The sequence below is a fragment of the Leuciscus leuciscus genome (genome assembly GCF_965113295.1).
Source record: "Leuciscus leuciscus genome assembly, chromosome: 3".
Classification (NCBI taxonomy): domain Eukaryota; kingdom Metazoa; phylum Chordata; class Actinopteri; order Cypriniformes; family Leuciscidae; genus Leuciscus; species Leuciscus leuciscus.
Window position 1 is genome coordinate 53,878,381 of NC_138727.1, and position 20,002 is coordinate 53,898,382.

Below are 20,002 nucleotides of genomic sequence, written 5' to 3' on the forward strand. Positions count from 1 at the left end.
TATATTTTTTTAATTACAAGCATGTCATGTCATAATTCTTAAACAGAATTATGGTTAAGTATCATATTTCTTATCATAGTTTTTTATCGAAAAATATCGTAGATGGTGAAATTTTTTTTATCTCTAAACATGTCGGATAGCTGTATGCTATGCTACTATCTAAGCTAACTAAAAAAACACTAAGAAAGAGAAATGTTTAATTTCACAATTTATAGCTTCGGTTATACTAGTATAAGTTAAAAGACGTTAATGGTCGTTATAACGTTGTTCAAATATGTTCACAATATAATAAAGTGATATCTGATTTGTAACCAGATACTTAAGCGATTACCCACAAAACGTGCTTTGAACCGGATTGCTTGGGTCCTAAGCTGGGACTCATTCGCTGGGACTCATCTCTTCACCACAACGGCCTGAATTCCAGGCACATTTAGCTGACCGAAAATGCCTGCAGGCCCCCGAGCCTCTTGACGGAGGTGAGCGCACTCAGGAGTACTGTCTTAAGAGGCACAACTGACTGCAAAGTTTAGTCTGGTTTATTGATTTATAAAGCACATTTTAAAACAACAGATGTTGAAACCAAAGTATTGTACAAGAAATCTAAAATAGAATTAAAACAGTTTAAAGGAACACGCTGACTTTTTGGGACTTTAGCTTATTCATCGTATCCCCCAGAGTTAGATAAGTCCATACATACCCTTCTCATCTCCGTGCGTGCCGTAACTCTGTCTGACGCACCCACCGCTAGCCTAGCTTAGCACAAAGACTGGAGGTAAACGGCTCCAGCTAGCATACTGCTCCCAATAAGTGACAAAATAACGCCAACATTTTCCGATTTACATGTTGTGATTTGTATAGTCACAGCGTGTACGAATAACAAGGTCACATGAGACACAACCATCTTCTAACCGTATACATACTGGGAACTATATTCTCAGAAGGCGAAGCACTGCTACTTCTGTGGAGTGATTTACTCCAACTCTGAGCGAACTCTCAGCTCCTCACCACGGGCTTCTCAGGTGCTGCGAGTAAATCACTCCTCCCAAGTAGCAGTGCTTCAGTCACAGCCTCAGATGAAATCAACTGAAGAGAAAAGAAGACATTAAATCTGTGAAGATCTCAGCAGAGGAGGATTAAACAACTCCTCAAACAGCATTACCAGCTTCACTTATTACTAACCAGACTGACTTTATTTCTGTCAGACGTCTACATAAATTCTTATTGTGAATTAATAGAGGTTTAGATGTTGATGTTCTATTATTTCGTCATGGAGAGTTTGCTTTAGTTTGTGACCCTTGACTTTTAGACACATATTTTCTCTGGCTGCTGTACCTGTGATTGTAAGACACATTTGCTATGTCTAGCGTGAGGAATCTTGGTGTCATTTTTGACTCAGAGCTTAAATTTGACCGGCAAATCAATGCTGTCGTTAAGAATAGTTTCTTCCATCTTAGATCAATATCTAAATTGAAATCTATCCTTTCTTTTGACGATATGGAGAAGGTTGTTCATGCCTTTGTGTCATCCCGTTTGGATTATTGCAATGTGTTGTATTTGGGTGTAAGTCAGGCTTCTCTCTCCCGTTTGCAACTCGTTCAGAACTCAGCTGCTAGACTTTTAACCGGTACTAAGAAGAGAGAGCACATTACTCCAGTGTTAATTAAATTACATTGGTTACCTATACGCTACAGAATTCAATACAAAGCGTTGTTGTATGTTTTTAAATCTCTGCATGGTATAGCGCCTGAGTATGTTACTGATTTAATCAGCCGCTGTCAATCCAGTAGATCTTTGCGCTCAAATGATCAATTGCTTCTCATGGTTCCGCGATCCCGTTTAAAATGTAAAGGTGATCGGGCATTCTCTGTTGCAGCTCCTAGGCTCTGGAATGACCTTCCTCTGTCTGTAAAAACGTGTCCTTCATTGGGTGTTTTTCAGAGTGCGCTTAAAACTTATTTGTTTTCTTTGGCATTTGATAATGCTTTGTAAGTCGTGTGTCATTTGTTTGCATTGTTTTTATGTTTTTGTTTTTATTTTCTCTTTTTATATCTTCTGTACAGCACTTTGGTTCCACTTGTGGTGTTGAAAGTGCTTTATAAATAAAGTTGAGTTGAGTTGAGTTGAGTTGCTATGGCAGGAAAAGCCAAAAGACAACGCATTCAGGTGATGTTGTTTTGTTATTGAAGATAACAACCAGGGATGTAGTGGAGGCTAAACGCACGTAAATGCTGTTTGCGCACCTCCCAAAATTCGGAAATAGCGTTTACCCACCTCCAAAGTGCGTTTATCCACCCCTAAATTTCACGTTATTTGAGCGGACTTTGCTTTTCCAGTGCGTGATCGGTACATGATTCGAGCATTTGGGCCGTTAACGACAGAGCATAACGCACAGCGCAAACACAGAGTGGAACATTGAGCAGAGAGCGCAGCGCACCGACACACACACACTTTTTTTATTTTTTTTTATTCTTTACAGGCAGCTGGTTTAATGTAGGAAACCCAACTGTACAAGAGATTCAGAGGGAATCAAGCCTGCACCAGGTTAAAGACTTTTCCCTCTACAGGGAAACACTGATCCACATTTTTCTGACATATTATAGACCAAACAACTAATCGATTAATCGAGAAAATATTCAACAGATTAATCGACTATGAAAATAATCCCAAATCTCTAATCATTATGTACAAGTGCATTGCATTGGAAGCCCTGGATATAAGCCTTCCCTCTCTATCTCTCATTAATATTTTTGTTCTCTGTTTTGTCATTTAGTAAACTTTATAGATTTCAACCATATTATTCCTTCTTGAGTCTCTTTAACAAGAACTCAGATTAATGTATGAATTGAATAGTTTGTGTTTTTTGTGTGACCTATGATGAGGGAACAACCAGTGATACCCTTGGTAGTACCATCAAATGATAGCCTATAGCGATGTCATCAGGATACACATACACTGGTAAGCAGTGGCCCACCTTACCGGGTGACCATGTCGTGGTCCACCAGAATTTATAGTTTACCCACCTCTTTTTTTACCTCTACACCTCTGATAACAACATAATCATCATCTAAACTCAGTATCCAGTGTTTGAGAGGTGTTATTAATTTTTATATTTTTTATTATAATATATATACCTGATGGAGTTTTAGGACACCATTAGGTGACTTGATGGAGTTTTTCGGTTCCTTGCCACTGTTGCCTTTGGCTTGCTCAGTTGGGGATATTTTGGGGATATTTCATTTAATTTGATCAATCAATAAATTCCTCTTGAAACAAACTTTGTTGTATTATTTTAATTTAATACTGTGAAGCTGCTTTGATACAATCTGTATTGTGAAAAGCGCTATACAAATATACTTGACTTGACTTGACTTGACTATAATAGCCCTGTGATTATACAGAATGAGATCCAGGAATGTCATAATCATTTGTAAAGGGTTTTGAATGCATAATAAGACACATTTCATCTACTGTATTCTTCAGACACAGAGACATCAAGAATCAGCGAATGAATCTCAAGAATGGTGACGATCAAAAGCTTCATGCTGCAATGCATGTTGGGTACACAGCAAAATCCCTAGTGTTAAATTAACACTCCTCAGTGTACATATGTGTCCACACTACAGTGTTAAAATTAACACTGAATCAGTGTTGAAGTTAATGAGATAATTAAGTGATTAATTAAGTGATGATTGAGCATTATTGAAGATACCTGATGTTAATCAGCAGAATCATTGAAGGAAAGAGAAACAACAAGAACAGAAAAAAGAGAAACAAGAACTACAACTGACTTCGAGCCATTACACATAATAGCACTTTTTATTTTACCAGTTTGACCTTATTTCTGTCATACATCTACACACGTTCTTATTTAGATTTAACAGAAGTTTAGATGGTAATGTTTTATGGAATGTTTCGTTTCATGTCACCATTATGGTGGTCAGTGTTTACTTTAGTTGGGCTCCTTTTTAACATTAGTTTTTCTCTGTCTGCTTCAACTCTTTGTTTATAAAGCACATTTGTTGTGGTAAGAGTAACTATGATCTGGGCTGTGTTTCTCGAAAGTATCGTAAGCCTAATTTGATCGTACAGACCATTTGTTGCAATTGATCTACAATCAAGTTAGGCTTAAGATCCTTTTGGGAAATGCAGCCCTGGTTATGTTTCGATGATGAACTTACTAGTGACCTGATTCACTGATCTCACCCAGCATTACAAACTGATTATACAAATGCTTTATTAATTTTTCACTACAGTAGTTAATTTCATCAATACTTTAATAATCTGAAGGATTTAATATCACACACAGACATCAAGAATCTACATATGAATCTCAACAATGGTGACAATCAAACAAATGCTTCATGTTGCAGTGCATGATGGGCAGTGGCGGTTCTGGGATTTTTCTGTAACAGGGGCCATTAAGGGGCCACATGTTACATTCAGGGGCCAAATACAGGGTACATTCAAGCACACAAAATAATTTATTCAGTACGGTGCAAATACATTTCGGCAGTCATTCCTTTTTCAAACGCTCTAATAAAAAATTATGAGCCAGTAAAGTTCTTAATGATTTACTTATTTATACAGTGTATAAAGGACACAATGCACTTCTTTCTGAATTCTACCTTTTAAGTTTCATAATCATGTCGTCGCTTATAAACAGTAAATTATTGTTAATTGTTTGGGGGTGGAATTGCATCTGTGATCATTGTGAAGAATTCTCCGGTTGCTCTTCTCGTCGACGATTGATGGGTGGGAATCTCTAGGCACCTCACGATTCGATTTGATTACGATTCAGAGGGTAACGATTATCGATTATTAACGATTTTTTTTTATTTTTTTTTATTTTTACTACTTGGTACTTTTAAAGCAAAGTATTTATGATGACCCATAACAAACTTACTTCCAATACTTCCTATATTAATTTTATTAATAAAACAAATGGAAGTGATTTGGCAAGTCAACTGTAAGGTTTGCCAGCATTTGTCCCAACATTGCAAAGAACCAACAGGAAAATAAATGTGTGCCTGTACTAGCAGCGTACTTGTAGTAAATTAATACAAACTTCAGCATATTCTGAATCTCTAGCATTTAATAATAGACTTCTAACCAACATCCTCTTGTTATTTCCAATGAGCAATATAATCCTTCAGACAGAAAAAAACAAAACATTTTGCTGTAGCAAAATCACAAACAGTTTTCGTTCAAAAATATAGAATTATGTACCAGCAGTTCTCATACAAACATAATGCTTGTGGACTTACGCATATTCTGAATAATTAGTAACATACAAAGCCACTCTTATACACAACTAAATAATAAAGAGTTATAACTTGAAATGTTTGCTGTATACCACAATCAAAAACAGATTATACAAAAAAAGTGAATGAACATCTGCAGTATTCAGTCAAAATGTAACTTTTTGTGACTGGCATTGCACATATTGCAGTATAACGTACGTATCGAACCGAACTGTTACACCCCTAGTCACAAGGGTGGCAGAGTGAGTTGAGTTGGGCTGCTGCTGTTATTTTTGCAAACTTGTATGATTATCTCTGGCTTGCGAGCTAGCGCTAGCTAGTTAGTTTAAGTCAATTACAATTTGTGTCACTTAGTAGGGGATAATATAAGGATATTACTTACGCATTATTTTACCACTCTACAGATAAAGCGTCGTCTGGAAACTCAATTCGCGTATCTACCCCGAATTGATCAAATAAAATTAAATTCTGTATCAAAAATTATAAGGAAACACCAGTACTTTGTTTAGGCTTGGTCTGTAGGGAATTCCAAACCTGCACACATATATTCAAACGCACATAACTATAGAACTAATTCTTAATGCGCATGTGAACACCATCAGCGTTTCTCACAGGTTCGCGTTTAAAGTCTGTGTAGAGAGAATGTCAGGGCCGGAGTGGGGCCACTTTTCAGCCCGGGAGTTTCAGGCCCAAGACCGGCCCTCTTTTTCCATGGTGGAATTCCAAATTAGCAGTTTTTCCAAATTGGATAAATGAAGCAACAGTTCAGCTCTTACTATTGTTTAGTTTTTATTAATAACATGGTTCAACAAATAATGTAAAGGTTAGATAATAATTCACTTAAGCTGAGAAAGTTAACAAAAAATGTTCCACTATTCCACAAGGATAGGTGTCACAGTGTCTGGGTTGTGTTCCCTGGGTCACCACTAGATGTCCTCCTTCCCCGGTGTCACTCACATCATGAACTACGTTTCCCATCATCCTGTCTGGCTACCATTGATCATTGCACTCAGGTGTTTCCCCTCACCTTGTTGGTGTCTGTGTGTATATATATATCCTGTTTGTGTCAGTGTTTGTCACTGAGTCCTTGTAACATTTCACACCACTTCTGATGTTTGTTTCTGCCTGGTTCCTGTTTTGTTCTTGTTTATGGATTGCCTTTATGGATTTTGACCTTTTGCCTGGACTGGTTTTGTGAGTACGGATTACCCCAATAAATACTGCAAATTGGATCTCTCTTGTTTCCTGTGTGTGTGAATCGTGACAGAAGGACTTCGTCACCACAAAGATCCAGCGGTATGTTTTCAAACTTCTCTTCCCCAGCCACCGAACGGGAGAGGAGAGATTTGTTTAAGGGAACCCGTCTAGTCATTTTTCGTGGGACCCGTGGAGGCCGCAGGGGAGGAGGTGGTAGATATGGACCCCAACACCACTCTCCGCTTCGGTCTTTTTTCAGCCCCGAGCCTGAAATGTCCAGCGGTTCCAGATCTGAGCCAGGGTTTAGCCCGGTGGTCCCTGTGCCGGTGGTCCAGAGTCCGGTGGCTCCAAGACACATGAGGAGGGGAAAGGCTCCCTCCGTAACTGTTCCGGTGGTCCCGAGTCCGGTGGTCCCGAGTCCGGTGGTCCCAGTTCCGGTGGTCCGGAGACGGAGGAGGAGGAGAAAGGCCCCCTCAATGACCTGTCCGGTGGCTCCTAACCCGGAGGCCATCCCAGAGGTGACTGCCATCCCTGACGCGTCGCCCTGGTACCCTGCCCTGCCGGTCTCGCCCGAGCTGCTCGCTCTGCCAGCCCCGCCCAAGCTGCTCGCCCTGCCAGCCTCAGCATCAGCGTCTGGTAGCCGCTCCGTAGAGCGTCTGGTAGCGTCTGGTAGCGTCTGGTAGCCGCTCCGTAGAGGGGGGGGGGGGTTATGTCACAGTGTCTGGGTTGTGTTCCCTGGGTCACCACTAGATGTCCTCCTTCCCCGGTGTCACTCACATCATGAACTACGTTTCCCATCATCCTGTCTGGCTACCACTGATCATTGCACTCAGGTGTTTCCCCTCACCTTGTTGGTGTCTGTGTGTATATATACTGTATATCCTGTTTGTGTCAGTGTTTGTCACTGAGTCCTTGTAACATTTCACACCACTTCTGATGTTTGTTTCTGCCTGGTTCCTGTTTTGTTCTTGTTTATGGATTGCCTTTATGGATTTTGACCTTTTGCCTGGACTGGTTTTGTGAGTACGGATTACCCCAATAAATACTGCAAATTGGATCTCTCTTGTTTCCTGTGTGTGTGAATCGTGACAATAGGTTGATAAATTAACAAAAGCAGAAAGAAAGAAAGAAAGAAAGAAAGAAAGCATTTGAAATGTATCCCACTCTTCCACAAAGAGGCATATTGAACTAATGTTTACAGATTTATTTGTATTAAAAAATATTCAAAAACAATGCATTTTTAATAAAAAAACGTGATACCTAATGACATTTGAGGTTATTAAAACAGTAAGTTTTAAGTAACCGCCCATCGACTGCCAAAAATAAAAGTGTTCGAGCGAGCAAATGCAGGAGATCAAGCGCGAGAGCGTGGGGAATGATCATGCGCGCACGAGGGCTTGTATTGCGTGCAGAGGAGATGTCATGCGCGCGCGCAGGGTTTGAATGAGCTCGCGATTTCCCGTTTCCTCGCGTGTAGATAGAATTTACTGCGCGCGCCAGCATCAGTTGTGCGCTCCGTTAATTTTGTCATTGATTTGCCGCCATAGGGCCGGCCCAGCTATCGGTAGGCGCCGGCGGTGCCGCGGTAGCCTACCTGAGAAAACGTTTTGGAAAAGACGGGCTATGGACCCAACCAACTGTATGGGAGGGGAGGGGAGAACTCCCTCTCATGGTACAACCATGCAGAGGCTGCGCGCTGCGGTGTCAGGATGCGGAATGTGTGTAGCCTAATGTAACTAATGTGACAAAAAAAAAAAAAAATTCCTCGACCGGCCCAAAAGTGAAACGGCCCACCGGGAATTCTCCCGATTACCCACCCCAGGCCTGGAGAATGGTGTCGTCTTAGCGGCCCCTAATTTAATAACAAATGATCGTTGCGACGGAAGACGAATGAATCAAAACTAACTTTAGCTGGAAAATAACTTTATTAAAGAACCGCTATAAAGCCAAAACAATCTCTGTTACCTTAAATTATGCGTTTATCTCTGTAAAGCTGCTTTGAAACAATCTACATTGTTAAAAGTGCAATATAAATGAAGATGACTTGACTTGACCTGACTTGACTTAGTAAGGATAATACTATATCCTTATAGGGGTACCAGGCACGTAATGCATTCCGTTCGCGACGCGTAAAATCCATTTTATTATAATATTGCACTTAAAATGCTATGGTTTACCTAAATAAATTATAGCCTAAAATGACAATTCATATTGTGTCTTTCTGTCATTTGCACTAAAAACATCCCTGTCTCATGTTAAGGTCCCTAACCCCTCACATAATCATGACACATCGCACTTGCACATTATCTAAGCACCCATCCCAATAACATGGATTATCAATAAGACATTATTAGTGTGTCCATAAGCACAACAGTGGTCTATGTGGGCTAAACACTGTGGATCATTTATCACTGCTTTGGCACAAAATACATTCAATGAATATATCTTTCAAATAATCTTTCTTTGCATGAATTCTTGTCTCTTACAGACAACCATTACCAAAACTACAGGCCAATCTGCACATTTACATACTCTTTTCAAAACTGAAAAAGTGACTTAACTATTGAGAAATGTGTCCTAGCAATTGTTAAAAAAACAAAACTGTAATATTCTAATTGAGGGTCTGGCATTTTACTAGATTGCAGCAGAATTTCGACCCATAGTGTCCACAGACCTTAAGACGACCTTTTTCCATGGGCTTGATGAGTACCCAGTGGTGTATCCAGGACATTTTTACTGGGGTAGCCAAGATGGGACACAAAGCTAGTGTGGGGTGGCCATGGCATAGCGAAGTTTAATGCATATACGTACGCAGCCGACAACGATTCGAATCCCGGTCCTTTGCTGCATGTCACATCCCCTCTCTCTCCCCCATGATTTCCTGTCCCATAACTGTCAAATAAAGGTGTCTATCCTGTTAAAACATTTTTTTTATTCCATTTCCACCTATCACAGTCCTCAGGTATCTCTGGTTACTTTAACATGTCTATTTTTAATCAGTAATTATGTTCAGGATAGGGATAAGAACATTTTGTACATTTTAAAGATAAATTCATTAATCTGGTGCACTTTGAGTCACCCGAATCCACTGTTAAAAATAAATAATCCACTCGCAAACCGCCCATATTCTTTGATTTAGATATCTGCATCTGATCATGTCATCTCAGTGTTAAGCATGATAATATGGTAACATATCACACTAAAGGTGGCTGATTAAAAATTAATATTTATTTAAAATAAAAGTTCTTCTTTTGGCAAAATTACATTTCCTTAGCCTAAACACAGGCTTTACTCCCTTCAAACTTAAATTGTCAATGTTTCATTACATCACTGTTTGAAAACACTCAGAATAATTTTTTATACCTTTATAAAGGGCATTTTTTCCATAATTTTATTAAATGTATGCTCCATCTTTCATTTCAAATTCTTAAATTTGATCAATATATTATGTACTATATATATCTATATATATATATATATCTATATATATATATATATATATATATATATATATATATATATATATATTATAAGGAATGTTGAAAAGAATGATACTTTATGAAACTAAACCGCCAGTAGGAGGCGGCAGGCGACCGTCTTAATGAGCGAGTCATTGAGTCATTCATTCAAACGATTCGTTCAAACGACTGATTTATTCAGAATGAGGCAGTTTATGAATGGGTAGGCTAATTGAATCTTTGACTCAACCGTTTCGTTCGAAACGCTGAATCATTCAGTAATGAAACACGGCTGAGTGTTGCTCTGAGATGCGCTATGGTTCTGCTGTGATCTTTGTTTGGAACTATTTTCGCTGCTGAAACAGAACAAAAACAGTCATTGCGTCTAAAATGTAAGTGACTTAGTTATAACTATTTGTTTATTGAACTGTTATGAAATCAGTCTCGGTTTCAATCTTGATGGCATTCAGGAAAACGTCACTCTGGTCATGTGTAGCCTAGGCTATATATTGTTTCTTAACTATAATATGTTATAATAAATAACTGCGCGAGCCTCAACAGCGCAACATTGTTACCATCAGTAGCTACATTAGGTAGGACTATATTATTATCAGCTATAGGCTATCAATCACCACTTGCAATAAACTAAATAAAACAGAATAATCCTCACGTATTCGATGATTCCCTAGTTATATTTTATTTTTATATAAAAAATTATTTTAATCAGGGCATTTGTCCGGATGGGTTACAATTCTCTCTCACTTTTCCCTTCAAAAAACAAACAAAAAAACACACGTGTCCCGGACACAGTCTATGGTCCCTGACAAGCGTTACTCGAGCCCTGATATGTTTTTTCCTTGATTGGTTTTCCCTGAAGAGAATTGCGTTGTTGAAAACGAAAGTAAAAGAGTCACGCACGTTCATTGCGTTTTACCGTGATGAAGGTTCCATGTCTTTATTAAACTCAACACATTATAATGATTTATCTGTCATCCATCCTCGATTAATTGGAATGGAATGTTTTTATTACTTGGCCCGCCCGACCCGCGGATTATCCGCGATCCGAGCAGCAATATACGGTTTGAGAATGGACACAAACCACAACAGAACCGTCACATATACCGTCATATATACACTAGATGTCGCCTTAAAGACATTCGTTCCAATGAACTGCCGTAGACAAGGCGACATCTAGTGTATATATTTATGCACCAGTCTGCGTACACGTCACACACCAGGATGTGCGCGCGCCCTCAGATCACTTGGACGTGGCTGTGTATAAGAGCTAAAAACGATATAAATACTGTTCGTTTTCTCACACAAACCGCTCGTTTCGTGTCTTAGGCCATCAATGTGTACTTACGATGGGGAATTGTTTAATTTGGACGATGGGGAATTGTTTTAATTTGGACTCTGTGCATGCTCTTTGAGACCGTGATCATAGACCTGCATTATGTAGAGCCAGCCCTGATTGGCTGCTTGAATCTCAATTTAAAAGAATGTCCAGTTCCGGGTCTTTCTTTCTTTTGGCCATCGGTGGAGCAGAAGTCATAGCACAGTTACTCATGGCTCTTACAGGACTTTCAACCGAGGAGGTCCTTCAGAAAATATCAGAAGCAGGCATAGAAGTAACCGACGTCGAGATGAAAGGACATGAAATGGACTTTCAGGCAAATGACATTTACTTGGATGATAATAATTTATATTGAGTTTAAAATGAAATGTTGGAAAATGTGAAAATGAAAAGGATTTAATAAATTCTGATTTTAATTCAGCGTGTGTGTAATATATATACATATATATATATATATATATATATATATATATATATACATATATATATATATATATATACATATATACATATATATATATATATATATATATACATATATATATATATATATATATATATACATATATATATATATATATATATATATATACATATATATATATATATATATATATATATATATATATATATATATATATATATATATATATATATATATATATATATATATATTGTACCCTGTCAAAGCCAATTTTGTACCATTTTTGAAGGGTCCATTTTTGTATTGTTAAATAAAGGTACAAAATTGTCACCACAGGTACAAGATTGGTATCTTAAGGTACAAATCACAAGGGTATAAATATGTAAACACAAAGGGTAACAATATTGTACCCTTGAGGGTACAGCCCCAGTGACAAGCCATTGTACCCCTAAAGGTACAATTATGTACTTTATTTTCTGAGAATGAATGCTGCATCAATGGCCCAAGCTGTCTTATGGCTCTTGGATAATGCAACATGAAGTGGTGTTTAGGTTTTAGATGTTGCTGTGGGTACAACTCAAGAAACATAGTATGGTGTTCCTCTATGAGCCACTTCAAGTAGATTGTACTTCCAACAGTGAGAGATACTGAAAAAATCAATTCCAAGCAGGAAAGGAGGAGAATCAGTAGCTGCCAGAACCTATTTGACTCAGGAACTAGATCTCCCATCATTAGAGGCAGCAGTCTCAAAAAGCACCACATCTGTGCTGCTGACTGTTTCATGGTCCCATCTTTTCTACGCAGGTAATTCTGTGTAATCAGAGAAGGCTTGTTGTGGGCATCACTGAAGCCGTAATCAAAGCTGGTGATCCTGCAATTTACTGTATCTAATGTGAAGTTTTCTTTCTCAATCAGTGAGTTTATGATCAATTTCATCTCATAACACCCTACACCTTCTAAGATGTCGTGCATAATGTCTGGCGCTAAGTTCTTGCTGACATAAAAAAACTGGAGATCATTAAAGACACTTGCTTGTTTTAAGCCAGTGTCTGAGACACTGCCAAGACTGAGGTCTCTCTCGTTGGACTCAGCAGTCCGAAGAATGTCACGGTCTTCCTTAGTCTGTACTCTAAGGATGTCTTTTGGTACACGGCACCACCGACAAGCATAATTGCTTGCAAAGCTTTCGGTGAATCCAAGAACTCCATTTAGTGCCAAGTTATCACCAACAACCTGGCAAATGCTGACTTTTACTTTTCCATCAAATGATGGTGTTTTGATATCCACACCCTCTTTCTCCAAAGATTTTATGTCCTCCACTACGGGCTTTAAAACCTTATCAATTCCATAGGTTTTGGCGTCATCAGTTTTGTAGACTGCCAGCAGAAAAAGCGAGGATAAGCTGGAAAGCAGCTCTTTTGGTAAACATTTGATGGCAAAATACATAAACCCTACTTTGTGGACAGATGTCTTTGAGCCAAGTGGATTCACAGTCTCTACATCATCAATATAAATAAGGAGAGGAATAGAGACCTCCTGAGAGAACAGGGCATGGTTTTGGCAGAGCTCACCATCACAAAAGTCTTGCAGGAGACCATTAGTGCTCTTCTGCCATGCAACAACTTTGGACATGATGCCTGGTAGTTCAAGTATCTTTTTCAGGAGTGGTCAAAGTGGAATGCGCTGAAACGTGTCACGCGTTGAAATTTGTTTTACTGCACCACTGCTGGAATCTATGTGCTGAACATAGGAAATGCCAGGGAAAGTCTCCTCTATTGGCTGAATAAAGTTTCCAGACTGCATAAAATATTTCATTTGCCTATATTCAGTCTCTAGTCCTTTGAAAGGCTCAGATGCTGTCTGAAATTGATGGTTCAATTCCTGTGCCTCTATGCTTTTGTCCTGCCCAAAAGACATAGTTCTATCCTGAAGCTTGGAGACTATATCTGACAACAGACTTGAGGTTTCTTGTACTGTAAAATTTACTGCAGAAAAAGTCTGTGAAGACTTTGATTTGAGTTTTGCCAGGAAAAGAGCTACCCTATCTGTCATATCTTCTTCCTCCAAATCATCCATGTCACTGACCCAGGGTTGCCAACTCTCACGCATCTCGCATGACAGTCACGCATTCAGCCTCAATCTCACGCTCTCACGCTCAACAAAGAAATCTCACGCTAAAATAGACATTCTTTTGTGCTGTATTTTTTTTTTTCACTCATGTGCACTAATTTCCAATTACTATAAACAAGTTAAGGCTCGTAACTACTGATTGGACCACTGCTGTGTCTAATGCCTTTCCCTGATTGTTGATTCGCTGGAAACACTTGTCGTCGTTACGTCAGTGACGTCCGTCTGCTGGAATCTTCCATTGCACTTCACCTTAAACGCCAAGAAAAACCGTGGCCTGTTTGTGACATGTAATCAGAATGGTGGTTATCTAGGTAAGAAACATATAATTTATCAAAACGATATACTTGCTCAACTGTATGTCATTACTAAACTTTGTCTGATAGAAAGTCACATTATACTAAAACTCTTAGCGAAGCAAAGAAACGTCGGTACCGTTAAAGTTTAGGTGTAACGTTAATGAAAGTCATAGATATAACACAAAACGGGGTTAACAATGGATTATTACACTCCTTGTTAGATCATGATGAGTTTGCTGACATATTTTCGAAAGAGGACGCCGGACAAACGTAGAGAGGAGGTTGGGGAGACTGAGACAACAGAATCTCACCAGCAGGTAAGCTAATTGGTTTCAAAGATGATTATTTGTTACACCTGACCTAGATGATAAACATGTGTAAGCATTAAGCGAGGAAGGTAGTAGCCTATCTTTTCTGGTAGGCTAAAAATGGGGGTTGGGGACCAGGGGTGTGTGTATAAAAAATAAATGTATGGTATATGAGGTATCTGACTCTGGTGGGGATGGGGGGTAGGTGTGAGACAAGGCTTCAGCATTTGTGTAGCGGCTATTCTGCAGAGTAGTGTGTGTATAATTGGCTACTTTATCATGAATAATTGTGACCCTGGACCACAAAACCAGTCTTATGTGTAATTTTTTTTAAATTGAGATTTATACATCATCCGAAAGCTGAATAAATAAGCTTTCCATTGATGTATGGTTTGTTAGGATAGGACAATATTTGGACTTTGCAACTATTTGAAAATCTGGAATCTGAGGGTGCAGAAAAATCGAAATATTGAGAAAATCGCCTTTAAACTTGTCCATTTCTATTGGCAATAGTGCTGCATTCACTCACAAAAATAATTTTTTTATATATTTAACTTGGGAAATTTACAAAATATCTTAATGGAACATGATCTTTACTTAATATCCTAATGATTTTTGGCATAAAAGAAAAATCTATAATTTTGACCCATACAATGTTTTGTTGGCTATTGCCACAAATATACCCGTGCAACATAAGACTGGTTTTGTGATCCAGGGTCACAATTGTGTAATTGGAAAGAAGGATGCTATGTGATTATGTAGATTTAACCCTGCCTTTTAGATTGAGGCAAGGGTGGTGGTGGAAGAGGGACATTGTCAGGATGACGAGGAGGATGTCAGTCGAAATTCAAGCAAGAAAAGGGCCAGAACAGGAGCTGCAAAGTACAGTACAAAATTCAGTAGTGCCTGGAGTACAGAGTGGCCTTTTATAAAACCTGGCACCACCCAGCACCATTTCTGGTGTGACATCTGCAGGCGCGAGCTGGAGTGTGGTCATCAAGGCAGAGCGGATGTGCAGAGGCACATCACCAGTGACGGTCACATAAAAAAACAGAAAAGTCTTGAAAGCTCCCAGAGAATACACAGTTTATTTTGTTCAAGAACTGATGAACTGAAACTTGAGACTCAGGTGATTAGTAAATTAAGATCCATGCAAGTGCTCACATAGGCTTCAGATGTTCAACTTCAGATGTTAAATTACATATTTTTATGTATTATATATATTTAATGTACTAAAGATAACTATATTATGTTTCTCATTTTGCAGACTAGGAGGGCAGAGATCAAGGTTGCGGTGGCCATGGTCAACCATAATATTCCGTTAGCATTCGCTGATCATCTTAGTCCTCTTTTCAGGGAGTGTTTTCCAGATTCAAAAATTGCAAAGAAATATTCCTCAGCGAGAACCAAAACATCGGCCATCATTTATGGGGCAGTCAGTCCCTATCTTTTGTCTGAGCTTGTGAAATGCTTAAGGGAGAAGCCTTTCAGTCTCTCAACAGATGGGTCCAATGACACAGGTGACATTTAATTCTTTCTCTTGGGTACCTTTTGCAACTAACTTTGGCCTGACTTAACTATATTATTGTGAATTCAGGGAAGGAGAAAATGAATCCCATTACTATAAAGACCTTTGACAAGAATGGGGTGGTCCACCGATTCCTGGACATGGGGGTAACAGAAGGAGAGCATTGTGGCACTGCAGCAACCATTTTTGCCAAGATCGACTCAGTGTTGAAGAAGCACTCAATACCGTGGACTAATTGCATTTCCCTTTCTGTGGACAATGCCAGTGTGAATGTGGGAGACAGAAACTCCATAAAAACAAGGGTTTTGAAAGAAAACCCCTCCTTGTTCACATTGGGCTGCCCGTGCCACATAGTACACAATAATGCATCTGCTGCTGGTGCAGTGTACACTGAGGTAAATACTGAAATTAGTCCCAGACATGTATTACAAAAATGTACTCCAAAGGAAAATATTTATTTACATACAGCATTTGCATGCTTTCTGGGAACTGTGTTAATATCTGCCTTTAAAAAAATAGATCACAGGGTTTGATATTGAAGACATGGCTGTGGATGTGGGCTATTGGTTCAAGAGCAGCACCAAACGGAAGAATAAACTTGATGGTAACTCAGCCACCTCATTTATGATGTAATTTTTAACTACATTTCAGTAATTGTTGCTAAAGAGGGGCCATTTGACCAAAACAGACCATTTCAATACCCAGCCTAAATGTAATGGGTAATAGGACTGTAAAATTGTATTTGAGCTTATCGATAAATCTAAGTAGAATACATTTATTTTAAACATCAAAGAACAAGGTATAATACGTAATTCATCCTTTCTACAATCCCTTTAAATACATTGAACTGCTCATTTGCATTAATCAATGGTTTATCATTTCAGAGTTTTGTGTGTTCTGTGACACGACTTACATGGAGACGCTGCTTCATGTGAGCACACGGTGGCTGAGTCTGGAGCAGGTTGTGACCCGTATTCTACGCCTATATGCTGCACTCAGGAGTTATTTTGGAAGCTGCAGTAAGTATTGACCTAGTGTATGCTTAATAAACCTATTGGCAGAATATCACTTTCTATGGAACCCTATCCTGAGTAAAGTATAACATTACAAGATGTACAAGAAGGGATCAATGAATTTCATTGAGTAAAAGTTCATTTTTCATTCAATAACTTAAGACCCCTCTGTCTACCTACTACATGACCAAGTATGTAACACTCAATGTTGCAAGTAGTTAATATTACAGATTATTACATGGGACTTGAATCTTTATTTCTGAGCCATCCCAGTGTTGCTTTGCTTAAAAGTAAGTAGAATAACATTTTTGTGTTTTTTGTTTACTAAAGATCAGGTTTTTCATAAAGAAACTGATGTCAAAATTCCTGAAGCCAGGAGCTTTCAGAACAGTTGATGTGGTCAGTGTGGACATCATGAATGAAGAGAACCAACTCCCAGGTCAGTATGAGGGCACAAAATACAGTTATCTTAATACTTTGTTGGCTGGTCTTAAGTTGCTCTTGGTGATCAATTGTGTATTCTGTGATGCCTGTAGATTCACAGCTTGGCATCGGCTTCACAACCAGAACCACCTTGAACAGACTCATTGAAGCTGGTCATGTCTCCCCTGAGGCTGTTAAGAAGTTCCACATGGCAGCAAGAAGTTTCTTCATAAGATCAGTGGAGTATGCCTTGGCCAAGTTGCCTCTGAATGACCAAGTGCTGCAGTATGCCAAGTTTGTGGACTTCAAGCAGAAAACGGATGTTGCTGTGGATTATGTGCAGTACTTTGTTCAAAGGTATCCATCCTACCATCATTATAGTGGAGAAAAGGTGGAATAAGTTTAGGAGTTGGTATACAAGTGATGGTTCATTCTGTTTCTCTAATGTTTAGGTTCAACCATCTCCTGCCATATGACGAGCTGAGGGAACAGGACCACTTAAATGATGAATTCCTGGAGTACCAGATGATGGAAGAAAAAGACATCCCTGATGCTATCTGGAGAGATGCTGTTGTCAGAGAGAGTGCACATGGAGAGTACCACCGGATGGATCGAATTTGGGCCTATCTCAGCACTGTGAAGAACCGCATAAGTGGAAGCCTACAATTCCCAAGACTGGTAACAGTTGCACAGCTAGTGTTGGTTCTGCCACATTCTAACGCTGATGCTGAACGTACCTTCTCTGTGGTTGGACTTAACAAGACAGACACACGGAATAAACTGTCTCTTGATGGCACACTTTCATCCATTATGTCTATCAAAATGAGTGACATTGAGCCCTGCTACAAATATGAGCCCCCTGCTCAGATTATAAAAGATGCTAAGTCTGCCACAACCCGTTACAACAGGCCAAACGTCAGTGATTAAGAGAAACCATGCGAAATTTTGACATGGTCTCATATTCAGTTTATTTGTTGTAAAGACAAATTGTAAAGTGACAAACACTTGTAAATACTTTTTGTTAGCACCTTATAAATAAATGAAGGTTTTCAAGAAACTTTCCCACAATTTTTTTCCCAGTAAAATTAGCCAAAGCAAAATTATGACAGACAGGAGGGTAATGGACCATTATAAGGGCCCAATGTATAGTAATTTCTTGAATATGCACCATGCATCAACCTCAGGTCAGTGTTTTATGCAAACAAAAAACAAAACCATGTATTAACCTCAGTTTACTAACACAACCTATTGAATCAGATCATGAGTTGACGATAAAGTAGAATAGATGCAATGCCATGTATAGTCCTCACCCATGCATTAACCTCATAGAATATGACCTTAGTTAATCAACCATACTTTATTCAGGGGAGCTTGATGAACTTACAGCTCTCTTTCAGCAATGCCCTGATCATAACAATCACATAATAAATCAAATAGTCAAAGTAACAGTGAACAAAAAGAAACTTATCAAAACAAAAACATCAAACATTGGGAAATTAATGTAGTCGGTGTAGGTTAAGATGGTAAGAGGTTTGTGGTGGTGTCAGTAGTGACCGCCGGCCAAAATTTCCAGTATGGCCGCTGCATCACTGCACCAGCCAAATCACCAAAGTTGGCAACCCTGCTGACCCCACCAATATCAGACTCTTCCATGCATGAATGCTCTTGAGCATCCAGTGCCTCAAATGTTGAAATGGGTGCAAATCTCTTTGTTCATCTAGCCATTATAACTCAGATACAACAGCCAAACAAATCCTAATGTTAACAGTTTAAGGGTCAAGAGCCCAACTAAAGCAAACACTGATCACCACAACGGTGTCTTAAAAAAATATATTTTCTCCTTCAGTGATTCTGCTTGTTAACATCAGGTGTCTTCAATAATGATCAATCATCACTCAATGAATCACTTAATTAGCTCATTAACTTTAGCACTCTTGATTGTTAATTTAACACTCATATTTTAACACTTTAACACTCTTGAGTCTGGAGCCAAATAAACTCCCAGGAAAGTTCATTTAACACTGGAGTTTTTGCTGTGTTATAATGATTTAATATCAGTAAATTGACTTACAAAACTTTTATTTCCTTTATTTCCAGGCTACTCTAATATAGTGATAAGTTAAAATCTACCTTAAATGATTAAGGTATCATTAAAACCTTTTAAAAAAAACCTTTTTTTTTTACAAAAAATAAAATAAAATAACTTAGCAGAGGCTGTCTTTTGATATTGTACCTTAACCTTTAAAATAAACGGTATATATTTGTACCTTTTAATGCTTGGGGACATATATGTGCCTTTTTGACCCTCAAAAAGGTACATATATGTACCTTGGGGGACAGAAATGGACTCCTGCTGTACCCCTATTTCTGAGAGTGTGACTAACAGACAAAAACGGTTTGACCTAAAAATATCAAAATTGAAACTACTGCGGAAAAAAAGACACCTACATCTTGGATGCCCTTGAGGTAAGCTAAAACAACAACATTTTATTTCAAAGTGAACTATCCCTTTAAAGCAGAACTCGGCAACTCTAGCGAACTCTAGTCACTTCTTCGCTGATTTTCCCTTTTGTTGTCGCATGTTTTCCCCACGAGCTCCCCCTACAGCTG

The 20,002-nt window shown here is 38.8% G+C and overlaps 3 protein-coding genes across 3 annotated transcripts in view; all 3 read left to right on the plus strand.

Annotated features, from left to right (window-relative positions):
• The window catches only part of LOC309493628 (complement C3-like), a 528,795-nt gene that overhangs the window by 494,139 nt on the left and 14,654 nt on the right, over window positions 1-20,002 (plus strand). The gene's annotated exons all lie outside the window — the stretch shown is intronic.
• On the plus strand, window positions 15,864-17,019 carry LOC309493861 (uncharacterized protein). The gene is made up of 4 exons (XM_082163134.1): window positions 15,864-15,948; window positions 16,026-16,351; window positions 16,476-16,560; window positions 16,841-17,019. The coding sequence occupies exons 2-4, from the start codon at window positions 16,037-16,039 to the stop codon at window positions 16,984-16,986; spliced, it is 546 nt and encodes a 181-aa protein (XP_082019260.1). The 5' UTR covers window positions 15,864-15,948; window positions 16,026-16,036; the 3' UTR covers window positions 16,987-17,019.
• On the plus strand, window positions 17,135-18,956 carry LOC309493818 (uncharacterized protein). Its single transcript, XM_082163078.1, has 4 exons — window positions 17,135-17,160; window positions 17,300-17,408; window positions 17,506-17,749; window positions 17,845-18,956. The coding sequence occupies exons 2-4, from the start codon at window positions 17,324-17,326 to the stop codon at window positions 18,317-18,319; spliced, it is 804 nt and encodes a 267-aa protein (XP_082019204.1). The 5' UTR covers window positions 17,135-17,160; window positions 17,300-17,323; the 3' UTR covers window positions 18,320-18,956.

Bases quoted from the DNA above. Each gene is read 5' to 3' on its own strand.
- LOC309493818 (XM_082163078.1), top strand. From the start codon at position 17,324: ATGTCAAAATTCCTGAAGCCAGGAGCTTTCAGAACAGTTGATGTGGTC. The intron at 17,409-17,505 runs GTCAGTATGAGG...TGATGCCTGTAG, and splicing joins TGAAGAGAACCAACTCCCAG to ATTCACAGCTTGGCATCGGC. The intron at 17,750-17,844 runs GTATCCATCCTA...TCTAATGTTTAG, and splicing joins GTGCAGTACTTTGTTCAAAG to GTTCAACCATCTCCTGCCAT.
- LOC309493861 (XM_082163134.1), top strand. From the start codon at position 16,037: ATGAATCCCATTACTATAAAGACCTTTGACAAGAATGGGGTGGTCCAC. The intron at 16,352-16,475 runs GTAAATACTGAA...TTAAAAAAATAG, and splicing joins CTGGTGCAGTGTACACTGAG to ATCACAGGGTTTGATATTGA. The intron at 16,561-16,840 runs GTAACTCAGCCA...TTATCATTTCAG, and splicing joins ACGGAAGAATAAACTTGATG to AGTTTTGTGTGTTCTGTGAC.